This window comes from Miscanthus floridulus, chromosome 8 (genome assembly GCF_019320115.1).
Source record: "Miscanthus floridulus cultivar M001 chromosome 8, ASM1932011v1, whole genome shotgun sequence".
NCBI classification, from domain to species: domain Eukaryota; kingdom Viridiplantae; phylum Streptophyta; class Magnoliopsida; order Poales; family Poaceae; genus Miscanthus; species Miscanthus floridulus.
The window spans coordinates 165,657,230-165,671,793 of record NC_089587.1 but is presented as its reverse complement, the minus strand read 5'-3'; the positions used below and the strand labels follow the sequence as shown (position 1 = coordinate 165,671,793).

Here is a 14,564-nt window from a genome sequence, read left to right as displayed (position 1 = left end):
AGTCAAAATTTGGTTTGGATTTGAATTTTCCATAAAACCCTGATTTTCAGTATTTAAATCCTACCCTGAAAACTCATTTCAAAATCTAAGCATATTTTGGGGTTGAGCCCAAAAGCAAAAGTGTAGAGCTTGTCAAGTTATACAAAGTTTGTTTTTGGAGTTTTAAAAGTTGTTATGAAAAATTTGGAGTAATTCAAAAAGACGTAATTCATTAAATTTCCTCTATTTGAATTCAAAAGTTCATTTCAAAATGTAGACTGAATTAGGGGTTGGTTATAAAAGAAAAGTTGTAGAACTTTTGATTTTGAACAACTTTTATTTTTGGAGATTTTTGAGTTGTTATACAAATTTGGGAGTAATTTGGATTTTAAAATGAATGGCAATTCTATAATTTTGATGAACAGTGGTCACCGCCTTAGCTACATTGCCAGCGATCCTTCGGCTTGCTTCTAGTCACACGTGTGGCCGTCTGGGCGTCGCACTGGCGAGGGAAATGGAGTCGTCGTGGCTTCCTTGAGCTTCCTGGCCATCTTTTATAACCTGAGTCGTCGTCGTCCTTGCCGTTTCCTCCTCCTCTGTTTTCCCGTCGCCTTGCTCATCTCCGGCGAGCTCCCATCGTCGAACCATCGCCTGTGCCGTCGCAGCGTAGCACTCAATAGTTCCGCCTGCTCCTTGCGCACCCAACCGACCCGCTTTTGTTGCTTGACTTCACCGGAAAACTACTCTGCGTGCTCTTCTTCCTCGTGGCCGGCAACGTCCCCATCGCAAGCACTTCGCCATGGCCAGAGCTCCACGGTGCGCATCTGCCCCTGCTGAGTCTTGCTTTAGCTTCGCCATGATGTCGTGGTACTCTATGACCAATTGATTTCTCATTTTGACCACCACAGCTACCGGAGCATCGCCACCGACGATGGTCTGCTCCGCCGTGCCTGCTCGGAACGTCGACCAGCATCTTCGTTGCTCCTCCGACCCTGCTTGTTGCTCAGTCGTGTTCGGGGTGAGGTGCTGAACCCTTCTATGCTAAGTGTTTAACCTCTACCGCACTTGTGTCGCCGGTGTAGCACGACCATGCCGTCATGCCCGCCATGGTCGTCGCTGTGCTCGGTCCAGTCAGTGTTTGGTCTTGTTTTTGCCATCAGTCGAAGCGTAGTAGTGTAGGGGACGTGGTGGTGCTTTCACCGTCGTCGTTGGTCTCACCGGCAGCGAGAATTCACTGGTCAGCGCGTGTGCCGCCGCGGTCTAGCCGGAGGTTGGGGATGATAGGTGGGGTCAAGTTGTCAGTGACTATGTAGTTCAAAATGGATTTTTCTATTTTCAGCAATGAATGAATAGTATCTATTTTTGTTATGTTTGTGTAGATTTATTTAGACCTCCAAAAATTATGAAATTTTTTGTGTGACCTCTTTGTGATGTATACTATTTAAAAAAAATATGAAATGTTATTTTTCAGCACTTTTTGAATGTGATGAAAATTGCTCAATTTATTAATAAATGGATTTCCATGATTTTTCTAGGCTTATTTAATTGTCCAAAAATTATGAAAATTGTTTTGCCACTTAGTTATCATGTAATGAACATTTAAAAAAATTTTGAGGCCAATTGGAACAAGTCGATTTATTTCATAATTCTTATTTAATTAATTAATTCCTAAAAGCAAATAGTAACCTTTAGTGATTTAGGTTTTGTTTGAATTTTTGATTGAGTGATGTCCTTGGGTCGTTAGTTGGTAATGATCTTTGGCAATTGATGTTAGTATTCTAGAAAGGTTTAGTTAGTTTGAATTGTAACTGTACCGCGAAGGAAAGTTGTATTCCAATTGTTAATTTTTGCATCCATCATCAAGCATCATGTTTCGTATTCCGCATCATGTTAAACATGGCATTGTTACTACATGTAGTGAATGAAGGTGAACACGTGATAGTTAATCAAGTTGCTGAGGAGGTTAGTCCATCTATTGAGGTCGAATCGAATACTTGTGGAACGTCGCAGGAATCGGACTTTTCCGTCAACGAAGGCAAGCCCCGGATGCATACAACCCTCCCTTGTGTTTTACAAATTAATTTCGCTTTTGCTTTTCTATACTGCATTAAGTGATTAAGAGTTAAGTAAAAACCTAATTGGTGCATTACCAATATTGTTTTTTCATATCTACCTTGATTACCTGTTTTATTCGTAAATATCTAGTTGTGCTTAGTCATGCTTAGTCGGGTGATTACCTATCACTTGAGAATTTTAAATGGATCTTTGGTTACTTATGTGATCATAAAATATGAGCATGTGGAGTAATAAATCTAGACCGGGCAGACTAGGTGTGTGTGAGCCACAAGACATGGAGGTCTTGAGAGCGGGTCCTTTCCGCCTATATCGGTTAAGGCCCGTCCATTGTTGAACTGTGTGCGGTGAGACTTTGTAGTACTAACCACATACTCCAGTAAGCCTTAACTTGGCTATTCTATTATGAGAATGGCTACTCGCGTACTGGGAGTGGAGAGATGGTGGGAATAGCGTGTACCCACATGGCAATGGGCTAGAATGGTGGAGTATTATATTCTCGGGTGGCGCGGACCCGTTCTTGTTTTAGAGGATCCGAGAGTAGGTTGATATATGTAGGTCGGGGACCTGCATATGTCGTGTGGTCTGGAATCCCCAGCTGGGTTTATAATCGGTTCGAATCGTCATTGCTCCTCGGTTACGGAGACTCACTTCTCTGTTCATCATCATAGTTTAATAACTAGAACTTAAGGATGGTTTGAGAAGATGTTGGATATAAAGTTCATGATCTCATTACGGATTATGGCAGATTCATATGTGGTTCTTATAAAGTTTTATATGTTGAAATAAAGAATTTTGTTAAAGAGCTTTTACGCCAAAATAACTTTGATCATTGCTAAAGCTATACCTTGAATCCCTGAGCCTGCATTCCTAAGTTTATCAGTTCTTATTTCGGTTAAGTCTTGTTGAGTACTTTTGTACTCAGGGTTCGTTGACCCTTGTTGTAGGTGAGCCTCATGAGCAGATCTATTTTGGATCGTGCTGCATGACTATTGTTCGATCTGACGATGAGAAGTAAATGTGTGGCCCTTGGGTAGGGCAGTTCTATTGTGTGTGTTGTATTATGTATAATGCCACTCCACTACTACGTTTTGTATTAGCTATCGAACTTAGTTTGTAAGGTTTGAAACCACTGGTTTGTAAACTAAGTTATTGTAAGACTTCCGCTGTTTTTACTCTGATGTAGATATTTGAATAAATGTTGTAATGCTGCAATGACTCTGTAATGGGACCCTGCTCAAAAATCGTGGATGATTCAGGGTTCCCCAAGGACACCCGACAGTCTTCTTAAGTTACCAGGAACATATGCATGGTCATCAAAGGTCGTTGGACAGTGACAGGTGCATGTGGGTCCTATAATTTAGGAGGTTCTGCCACACGCGGCCCAGGTACGGGAGGCACCACGCTGACCTAGGTGGGTGCGGGCGTGAGCGGCCCATAGACACGTATGGCAGGGCCGGTAGTGCGGCGCCCGCGGCCCAACGGCGCAAGGCTGGTCAACACAGGCGAGCCAGGTGCACAGGCCGCGACTCAACAGCCGGCCCACGTGGCCAGGGTCCAGAGAGGACACGTAATTATGCAAAAAGGACCCTGCGCTTTCTCAAAACTAACCATCAGCCCAGCATGTACTATTCGTATGAGTCACGTATTTAGCAATCAGAACCCTGTATTAATTTTATTCTCATTCCTCACCTTTCTCTTCATCTCCCACGAATAGAGCACCGGGCAGAGGAGCTCTGAGCGGCGACCAAACCTGGCCGAGAAGGCATGGCGGTGGCGGCGGGAGTCCTGCTGGGGAGCTACATGGGAACCCGCATAGCCTCGTGTTGGCCGCAGCGACACCTGAGCTGGTCCCCAGCAGCCTGCCCGCATGAGCCGTAGCGTCGGCGAGTTGGCTCCTCGGCCGTAGGCGACATGGCGTGAAGGCGAGGCGGTGTGGAGCTTGGCGCGAGGTGAGCGAGAGCCTAGGGCGCACGACATGGCTAGGGCACGGGAAGCAGGCCAAGGAGGTGCAGGTGCCAGCAGCAGGATGACCTGGTAGTGGTCCAAAGTGGGGATGTGGTGTGGGATCCGGGCGCACCTATGCGCGACGGCCAGTGATGGGCAGGCCCCCTTTGGCACCGGGCGAACCTAGCACCGTGGCCCAGCGCTGTGGTACACGATAGGAGCCGTGGAGGTGGGACCCCGTGGCAACAGCAGTAGCACGGGCTGGGCTGACGATGGCGGAGACATGGTGGGGCCGGGGGCAGCGGATGAGCAGCGCGTGCACTAGGACACCTCGACGGCAGCGGGCCTAGAGGCTCACGCACGCAGCGCTTCCCCATGAGGTGACCATGACGGTGCTCCAGGGCTTGGTGGTGCAGCGAGGAAAACGAGGCCGGGGGATGGAGGCTCGGGCGTTGTGGAGTACGGGGCTTCAACTTTGCAAGGTGATGGGCGCTGTTGCACGCGGTCGAGGTGCCGCTGTGAGAGAGCAAGCGAGCGGAACTTGGGACGCCTCCCTTCAACAGCAGAGAAGAAAAAGAAAGGAGGAAACAACGAAAAGCTCAGCCACGTTTGATAGAAACAAACAAGGTTGGCCGAGACAAGCAAGGCAGACAAGACAGCGGCAGAGGCAAACACAAACAGAGGAAAAGCAAGGAAACACATGCGGGCTTGCCACCCATTTCAAGCACAAAGAGGAGAGCAGTACGGGATGGCACAGCGCGGTCGGTAGCGGCGAGCACAGGAAGGAAAAGACACGGCGTGGGCAGAGCAGGGCCACGTGTTCTCTTGGGGGAATTTCAAGCGAAGCAGTACACGATAGAGCCACGACGGACGACGTGATGGTGCATAATTACAAAAGCAAGGCGAGTACGATGAAGCCGCGTCCGGAAAAGTAAGTGAAGACTACTAAGCTGCTGCGCTATCTCACGTCCGTAACGTGTTTCACACCAACCACGTAAATTTATGAAGCGGTCAGACGGGTAGCTATCACGGTACGTTACCAACTTATCATAGGGACTAAAACGAGTCTATACTTAAACATGTCACTAGACCAAGGCTATATATATATCGTTCTATTTATTAATGGATTTTATTTATTTATAAAAGTTGCTTTTCATGCTTAATCTAATAGAACAAATCGTTCGATATCTATTGGCTAGATTTATTGCCCGACATTCCTAAATATCTTTACACACAGAAAAAATTTAACTTGCGCATTTATTTGAGTCCACAAACTAAGTCACATGGGATTCGCTTATCGCATCAAGTACATTTCAAATCAAACATTCTAAGAAACTCATTTTAAAAATTTTACTTAGGCCTAAATCATGGTGCTAAACACGCTCGTAACACCAGGGGTGTTACGGTTAAGTGCATTAAGGATGAAATGGAGCATCTCTTAGTGAAGGAGGATGAGATCCGACATCGATGGCAAGAGTATTTTGACAAATTGTTCAATGATTAAAATACGGACACAACCTTTCAATTGGATAACTCTTTTGGTGACACCAATAGGCATTTTGTGTGGAGAATCCAAGAATCTGAGATCAGAGAGGCGTTGAAAAGGATGAAAGGAGGTAAGGCGATAGGGACCAGATGGTATCCCAATCGAGGTGTGGAGATGCCTCGGGGACATAGCTATAGTATGGCTAACCAAGCTGTTCAACCATATTTTTCAATCGAACAAGATGCCTGATGAGTGGAGGAGAAGTATATTGGTACCGATCTACAAGAATAAAGGGGATATTCAAAGTTGTACTAATTACCGGGGAATTAAGTTGTTGAGCCATACTATGAAGCTATGGGAGAGAGTTATCGAGCATTGCTTGAGGTCTATAACATGGGTCTCCATGAACCAATTTGGTTTGATTCCCGAAAAGGTCAACCATGGAAGCCATTTTCTTAATAAGAAAGTTACGGAGCGGTATAGGGAGAAGAAGAAGGACCTACACATGGTTTTTATTGACTTGGAGAAGGCTTATGATAAAATACCAAGGAATGTTATGTGGTGGGCTTTGGACAAACATAAAGTCCCAACGAAGTACGTCGGGCTCATTAAGGACATGTACAACAATATTGTGACTAGTGTTTGAACAAGTGATGGAGACACGGATGACTTCTCAATTAGGATAGGACTACATCAAGGGTTAGCTTTGAGCCCTTATCTGTTTGCCTTAGTGATGGATGAGGTCACAAGGGACATACAAGGGGACATCCCTTGGTGTATGCTTTTTGCGGACGATGTAGTGCTAGTTGATGAAAGCCGAACATAAGTGAATCATAAACTGGAGTTATGGCGGGAGACTTTGGAGTCCAAAGGTTTTAGACTCAGTAGAACTAAAACTAAGTATATGAGATGTGACTTCAGCACTACTACTCGGAAGGAGGAAGATATTAGTTTGGAAGATCAAGTAGTGCCTAGGAAGGATACCTTTTGATATTTAGGATCAATGCTACAGAGAGACGGGGATATTGATGAAGATGTTAGCCATAGAATCAAAGCAGGGTGGATGAAGTGGTGCCAAGCATCTGATGTTCTATGTGACAAAAGGGTACCACAGAAGCTAAAAGGCAAGTTTTATAGGACGATGATTAGACCTGCTATGTTGTATAGTGTAGAATGTTGGCCTACGAAAAGACGACATGTTCAACAGATACGTGTTGTGGGAATATGTATGTTGCGTTGGATTTGTGGTCATATAAGAAGGGATCGAGTTTTGGAACGATGATATACGTGATAGATTAGGGGTAGCACCAATTGAAGAAAAGCTTGTTCAACACCGGTTGAGATGGTTTGGACATGTCCAACGGAGATCTCCAGAGGCACCGGTGCATAGTGGAATCCTAAGCCAGGATAGTAACGTGAAGAGAGGCAGAGGAAGACCGAAGTTGACTTGGGTAGAGGCAATAAAAGGAGACTTGAAAGGATGGAATATACCCAAAGACTTAGCCTTAGATATGAGTGCTTGAAAAATAGCTATTCATGTGCCTGAACCTTGATTGCTTATGCTGGGTTTCAACTCTAGACTACCCCAACTTGTTTGAGACTTAAAGGCTTTGTTGTTGTTGTTGTTTTGTAATGGTAAGAAAGTAAGTTTATTAGCGTTGAGCCTAGCAAAAGAGAAATCACCATATATTGGGCCCTCCAATTTCTTAAGGAGTTTATATAATAGATTTGCAACATAACGAAGACCTTTTAAATATCATGCATGAGTCACTGGATATGTTAGTTTGCTACTATCTCCGTTCTAAATTATAAGTCGCTCAAAATGGATGTATCAAAAAAATAAAAGCGACTTATAATTTGGAATGGAGAGAGTATATCTCATTGGACATTTTTTAGTCTACACTAACCTTGCCTTCCAATACAAAGCAGGGAAGACGGTGTCATGTCATGTTCACATAATAAGTTGCTTGATTAAAAGTTTAAAACACATTGCATATCAGAGTAACGTTGCAGTGCCGGTATTGAAGATTTGAGGAACTGGAGCAAAGTTATAGACAACGGCTCCTTAAAAAATAAATATTATAATAGTGACATAAGCATATGAATATTACAAAAAACACATCTAAAATCAGTTATTCATATCAATCAATTTAATATTCACAGGTAGAAATTATTATGTAATGTTTTGTGGCATTTAACATATACTCCATCCATTCCATATAGCTATGGATCTAGAAAAGTCAAAATGACATAATTTGAAATGAAGGAAGTAACCAATAATGAGATTGAGTAAACAAAAGAAAGTAGGAATAGCCTAATGACATAGTCATGTGGATGAAGCCATGTTGTACAAGCACATACATTAGCATATTGAGCCTTTTATGCCAGTGCCATTAAAAAAGATGGCCTAATCGTCAATGCCCCTACAAAGTTGGGTCTATCACTACCGTCCCTAGGTTTGGAAACTTCTTTTGCCCAAGCCATTCCATCCATTGTAGCTACTAACAGTGGGTAACAGAGGTGAAAAAAGACTTGAATGCCACTGGGGAGTAAGATGACTGAAAACTTGTGTGTTTCTTCTATGCCACTCCCAGAACCTAGCCTCTTGGCGCCATTCAGTTGCAGCAGGACCTACTATAGATCCAGCTCATTTGCCCATCATCCATAAAGCTACCCAGACTGCTGCTAGAGGTGGAGTGGAAGACAGAGCTGATGGGGTTATGCAACAGCTAAAATGGATTGAGAAGCTAGTCTTTGTTGCCATCTTTCTTGCCTTGTATGCAATAATGAAGAAGTAGGTGTGTGTTTGTGTGTTTGGCTGTGCTCATCTATATGCATGTATGGATGAACAATGATGTATCAATGAATGAATCAATGTTGGAATGTCATTGCAGACCACACAACAATGCTAATTTATGGTGAACATTTTATTTGACCAAATTGATGATACCAACATTGCACAAGCATAAGTTCAACATAGTATTTCAACACAGCCATAAGTTCACAACACAGTCATCAGTTCACATCACAGGCATAAGTTCAACATAATGTTAACATGATAGGCATAAGTTCACAAAAGATGGGTGTTCTCCAACATGAGTTGCTTCAAAAGGACAAGAGTTGAGTCACCTATTTTTTAATCAAGATGAAGCTTTTTCCTGCCTCTGGTATTTGCTGCTGGGCTGGATGGGTCAGCTGCACCCTGTGGAGTGGAAGTAGCAACCTTCTTTGGAGTGAGCTTCTTCTTGAGACCAATCTTTCTCCTCCTTGGACTGGCAACTTGGCTGCTTCTCTGCTCATTTAGTGATGCCATCACTGTGGCACTGTCTGTGGCTTCAGCTGGGCCATGGTAAGGTGCCAGGTGCACAGCTTAGAAAGGAACAGGATCATTTGATCTAGTTCCAGATCTTGAAGAAGTAAACACACATTCAAAACATTGTCCATAGTTAGAAAATTGAAAACATGACAGGGAGAGGAATGACCATCATACTTGCTAGAAAATTGCTTCTGAGATGTTGATGCACTTGTAGATGTGGATGAGGCCTTTCTCTTCCTTTTCTTGGTAACAGCATTGTCCACAGCCTCATTTGGAGGGAAAACCATCCCTACAGCAGGCGTGGCCACCACAATACTTGTCTCTGTGTTGGCTGCAGTAGCTTTCTTCAGCTTCTTCTTTGGCTGACCCCTGCAGTTAGCAGAAAACAACAGTTAGGACATCATATTAGAAAAATTTGCAAGATGACTCAAGAAATGCTTACCTTTCTAGTTTCATTGCAGCAATGTCTGCTGGATCACCATTCTTGCAAGTGTACCAGTGGTTCCCCAACTGATGACATATAGGGCACTCATGCCTCTTTGTCTTCCTACTGCTTCCTCCTTCTAATGCTCCTTTGTGTCTGTTCTTCCTTCTTCCTGCTGTGGACTTCAATAATGGAGGATGAATAAAAAAGCCATATGTGGCTTTGGGCCACATAGACTTGTCTAGAATGGATGGGATCACACCATCATATGTAGCTCTGAACCTCTCCACTGAATAGCAGTCATCCACATAGTCCTCTAGCTTCTGTCCAAGAATGGAAGTGATGTAGGCAATTGCATGCTTGCATGGTACTCCTGTTCCTTGCCACACCCTGCAGACACAGGTTCTCTCCTTTAAGTTCAACACAAACCTAAATGTTGTATCACTGCTCCCCTTTGCACAAACTTCTGCTACTCCATCATTCTCTGTAATGACATCAATGTCTAGGTTGAAACATGTCTGCAAACATACTGCCTACAGCCATAGAGGGGTTGTTTCTGTCATAATCAGCTGGTGCCATCAGATCAGGCTCATGGTCTTTCACCATTTCATCTAAGTCATCAGGGTCAATTTCGTAGTCATCATCAGAAACAGCTCTATCAGGACTATCATCAGAAACAACTCTATCATCACTGCCACTTTCATTGCATGCAGCTCTATCAGGACTTGGGCACTCATTTTGTGTGCTGGTAGGTTGAGGCTGAGACGGAGGTTGTGGAGGTGGTGGGTGCTGTGGACCAAGGTCAATATACAACCCTTCCTCATCAACACCCACATACTCATTCTCTGGGTTTGGGTTTGCAAGGACTGCATCATCTGCATTTTCACTGTTTGTTTGACTTGGTTCTACAAAGCTAGGACAAGGCATGGGAGGTGTCATGGTGGGTTCAACAGATTGCTTAGCAGTGGTATCCCAAGAAGGAATGACAGGAGGGTCAGTGTTGGGTTTATGGTAGGCTAAAGTCATGTAACAACACTTGCTAGCTTTATTTTTAGCAAACATCTCAAGTAACTGCTGGTCATTGGTCAAGGGGATGTTCATCTTTGTGTCATGGCACCAGTAAAACAGACTGAAAACATCCCCATAACATCCAGGATACTTATCCACAATGCTAGACACCACATTTGAGTAGTTTGCAACATCAGCATCCAGAACTTCATTCAAGCTAAACCATGACGCATGAGTATTTTCAGCAACAATCCGAAATTCTATGTTTTAGCTACTATTTGGATCCATCCTACAGATGAATAACAATGATCACAAAAGGCAGCAATCACACATAACACACTTAGACCTAACTGTCCACAATCACCACGAACAAGCAAGCAAGGGGGAAAAATAGAACTCACCCTTCTCGGAACCAGGAAGGTCGGTCGGCCGTTGCCGTGTTCGCCTCCATGGGCCGCCAATGTAGAGGATGAGCAACGTTATCTTTGTTGCACCACTATCCCATGCCGAGGCTCAGGAACGAGGGATCGATTTCTTCTCTCCTCGTCGCCGCCGCCGCAGCCAGTGACTGTTCTGTCGCCGCTAGGGCTTAGGGGATGGGGACAGAGGAGGAATCGAGCGAGATGGGGAGAGTGAGAGCGGTCAATACCGGTCAACATAGAGACCTGTTTTGTCTCTATACCCATGGGCAACTAGGTCATTTCCCATGCCCGACCCCACATGTCAGGCCTCCCAAACGGCGAAAAACAAGCGGAGAGGCGACGGAATGGCTTGGGCGAAAGAAGTTTCCAAACCCAGGGACGATAGTGATAGACCCAACTTTGTAGGGGTATTGACGATTAGGCCATCTTTTTTAATGGCACTGGCGTAAAAGGCTCTAGCATATTGTCTGTCTAGGACAACTACTATACTAACATAGATAGGGATGGCAATGAGTTTGGATCTGATGGTATCATCCACTCATACATAAAAGAGCATCTAGGCTCTAAGATTGTGTTTAGTTCGCGAAATGAAAATTTTTGGATGTCACATCGGATGTTTCGGGGATGTCAGAAGGGATTTTCAGATACTAATAAAAAAAACTAATTACATAGCTCGCCTGGAAACTACGAGACGAATTTATTAAGCCTAATTAATCTATCATTAGCGCGTGATAGTTACTGTAGCACTTATGGCTAATCATGGACTAATTAGTCTTAAAACATTCGTCTCGCGATTTCCAACCAAACTGTGCAATTAGTTTTTTTCGTCTATATTTAATACTTCATACATATGCCGCAAGATTCGATGTAATAGTTTGGGGTGAAAATTTTTGGGAACTAAACCAGGCCTAAGTGAAATTTGGTGAAAAGACATGTTCAAACACTTAAGGCCCTGTTTGGTTACTACAGTTCCTCCTAAAAATTTCTATCACATCGAATGTTTGGATACATGCATGGAGTATTAAATATAGATTAATTACGAAACTAATTGCACAACTGGCGACTAATTTACGAGATGAATCTTTTAAGCCTAATTAGTCCATGATTTGACAACGTTATGCTACAGTAAACATGTGCTAATAACAGATTAATTAGGCTTAAAAAAATCGTCTCGCAAATTATCCTCCATCTATGTAATTGGTTTTGTAATTAATCTATATTTAATGCTCCTTTTTAGTATCTAAATATTTGATATGACATGAATTTTAGAAGCGACTAAAGATCCAAACACCCTCTAAATCCCGTCTGACACAGCTCTACCACCTGCCTCTAGAACTGTTTGGAACCTTTTTTTGCCAAACGGAGTAAAACCAAAAGGTTTGACCCAAGGAGCCCCTAAACGTGTTGAGACAAAGAATACGTAGAAGTGGAGCTAAAAAATAGTGATTTCACGTAGCTCCACCTCGCACATGTGAGCCTCAGCGAGGACCAAGGGCCATTTTCCCCGCACAGAGAAGATGTGAAGAAGCACACGGGGAAAAGTTCGATCAGATAGGGAAAGAAATAGGAAAATAGGAAAAAAATGTATTTTGGTCTTTTTGCTCTTTCTATTCACTATGATGAGCTATTTTCCTAAACGATTTTAAAAAATAGCTTTAGCTCCACCGATTGAGGTGTTTATAGAACTGAAAAAAAACTAGTCTGACTTTTCAGCGAAACGAACAGGTCTAAATAATTTTTCTTGCTATTTTTGTTTAGGATGCTATGACGTCTTTTTTTTGAACAGAGGAATATATTTTTTTTCTTAGGATGCTATGACGTCCACTTTTTTAATCTAGGTGCCACAGTCCACGTCCAGGCTTCCAAGTGAAAACTAGAATCAGGCCCGTTTAGATCTGGAAATTTTTGGGTTTTGGGTACTGTAGCACTTTCGTTTGTATTTGGTAATTATTGTCTAATTATGGACTAATTAGGTTCGAAAGTTTCGTCTCGCGATTTCTCACCCAACTGTGTAATTAGTTTTTTTTTCGTTTACATTTAGTACTCTATGCATGTGCTGCAAGATTCAATGGGACGGATACTGCGTAAAAATTTTTAGGTTTTAGGAGGAACTAAACGGGGCCTCAGTGTCACGTGAGAAACTTCACTCTCCGACTATGGACGCAATTAATCTACCGCTGCAACACGTTCTTTATTTTTATTTTTATTTTAAATTTCCGCAATCCGCTCCAGCTGTCCCGCCTCTTTATTTTCACGTTTTCACTGCCAGTCCGCCCAGCCTCATTTTCGCGTTTTCACCGAGGCGCCCCAGTCAAAACAAATTGGCGAGGTGGCGCGGGTTTCAAAAGAAGCCGAAAACCATCTGTACCCACCGACCAGTAGGCCCTCCGATCCTCCCAATTCATTCCTAGCCAATAGGAGCCCAGCACCACCCATCACGCGGATCGTGACTCCGCCTCCACCTCATCGGCGCCGTCCATTCCCATCCAACGCCACTCCGTCACCGTGCCCATCACCGAAAAAGTTCCCGGCTCCGCTCCCCACCTATAAATATCCGCTCCATCCCAACGCATCACATCACTTCCAAATACCCCAGCAAACCAACTCCTCTCCAAATCCACCGCCGCCTCCGGCTCGCCGTCCTCCGCGCCAAGCACCAAAGCTCCCAATGGCCCGCACGAAGCAGACGGCGCGCAAGTCGACGGGCGGCAAGGCGCCCCGCAAGCAGCTGGCGACCAAGGCGGCGCGCAAGTCGGCGCCGGCCACCGGCGGCGTGAAGAAGCCCCACCGCTTCCGGCCCGGCACCGTCGCGCTCCGGGAGATCCGCAAGTACCAGAAGAGCACGGAGCTGCTCATCCGCAAGCTCCCCTTCCAGCGCCTCGTCCGCGAGATCGCGCAGGACTTCAAGACCGACCTCCGCTTCCAGTCCTCCGCCGTCGCCGCGCTGCAGGAGGCCGCCGAGGCCTACCTCGTGGGGCTCTTCGAGGACACCAACCTCTGCGCCATCCACGCCAAGCGCGTCACCATCATGCCCAAGGACATCCAGCTCGCGCGCCGCATCAGGGGCGAGAGGGCCTGAGCGAGGCGAGCTCCTCCCATTTGAGGCCGTCGTCGTCGTTGCTTGCTTCGTGCCTGCTTGTAGGATTTGTGCTTGTCTTGGTTTCCTTCTGGTGGCACTGGCATGTTGGTAACATTATGCTTGTTCGTAGTCCTAGAGAGTTGTTCGGTCGCTCGGTAACCTGCTTGTTTATCTTGCACTGATGCTGATGTAATGGTGGTCTGTTATTTATGGAAATGGAATTTGCTATTGAAATCTCTCAATCCCATTAGCTTGTTCGGTTACTCTTGAATTTTGGGGCATTGAATCTCCTGCAAGTCTCTCCAGTTTGTTTCGAATGGGGATTAACTGAACATGGCTTTAGTGTGTTCAATCTGGGATTACCTTAGGTTACACTGAGGCCTTGTTTAGATTGAGAAAAATTTCAATCCGATGAATAGTAGCACTTTCGTCTTATTTGATAAATATTGTCCAATCGTGGACCAACTAAGTTCAAAAGATTCATCTCGTGATTTCCAACTAAACTGTGCAATTAGTTTTTTTTTTTACCTACATTTAATGCTCCATGCAAGTGGCTAAAAATTGATGTGATGGAGAGAGAGTGAAAAAACTTGGAATTTTGGGGTAATCTAAATAAGGCCTGAATATAGGTGCTATATTAGTTGTGTATTCTTTGGATAGAGTAAGTGGCATTTTACCCTTGTTTAATTTCATGCACCTTGACATTCAGGCAACCATTACCCAGAACAAACCAATATTTCGCACTTCCTGAACACTAGTAATTTTGAGACATTTCTGCTAATATCTGAATTTGTTCGTTTCATTAGCATGCTGGCTGCATGCAGAGTAGA

General features: G+C 44.3%; 1 protein-coding gene across 1 annotated transcript; it reads left to right on the top strand.

Moving 5' to 3' along the window:
• The first annotated feature begins 13,237 nt into the window (after nt 1-13,237).
• On the top strand, nt 13,238-13,962 carry LOC136473922 (histone H3.2). Its single transcript, XM_066471546.1, has one exon. The coding sequence runs from the start codon at nt 13,324-13,326 to the stop codon at nt 13,732-13,734; it is 411 nt and encodes a 136-aa protein (XP_066327643.1). The 5' UTR covers nt 13,238-13,323; the 3' UTR covers nt 13,735-13,962.
• Nucleotides 13,963-14,564: the final 602 nt, after the last annotated feature.

Bases quoted from the DNA above. Each gene is read 5' to 3' on its own strand.
- LOC136473922 (XM_066471546.1), top strand. From the start codon at position 13,324: ATGGCCCGCACGAAGCAGACGGCGCGCAAGTCGACGGGCGGCAAGGCG.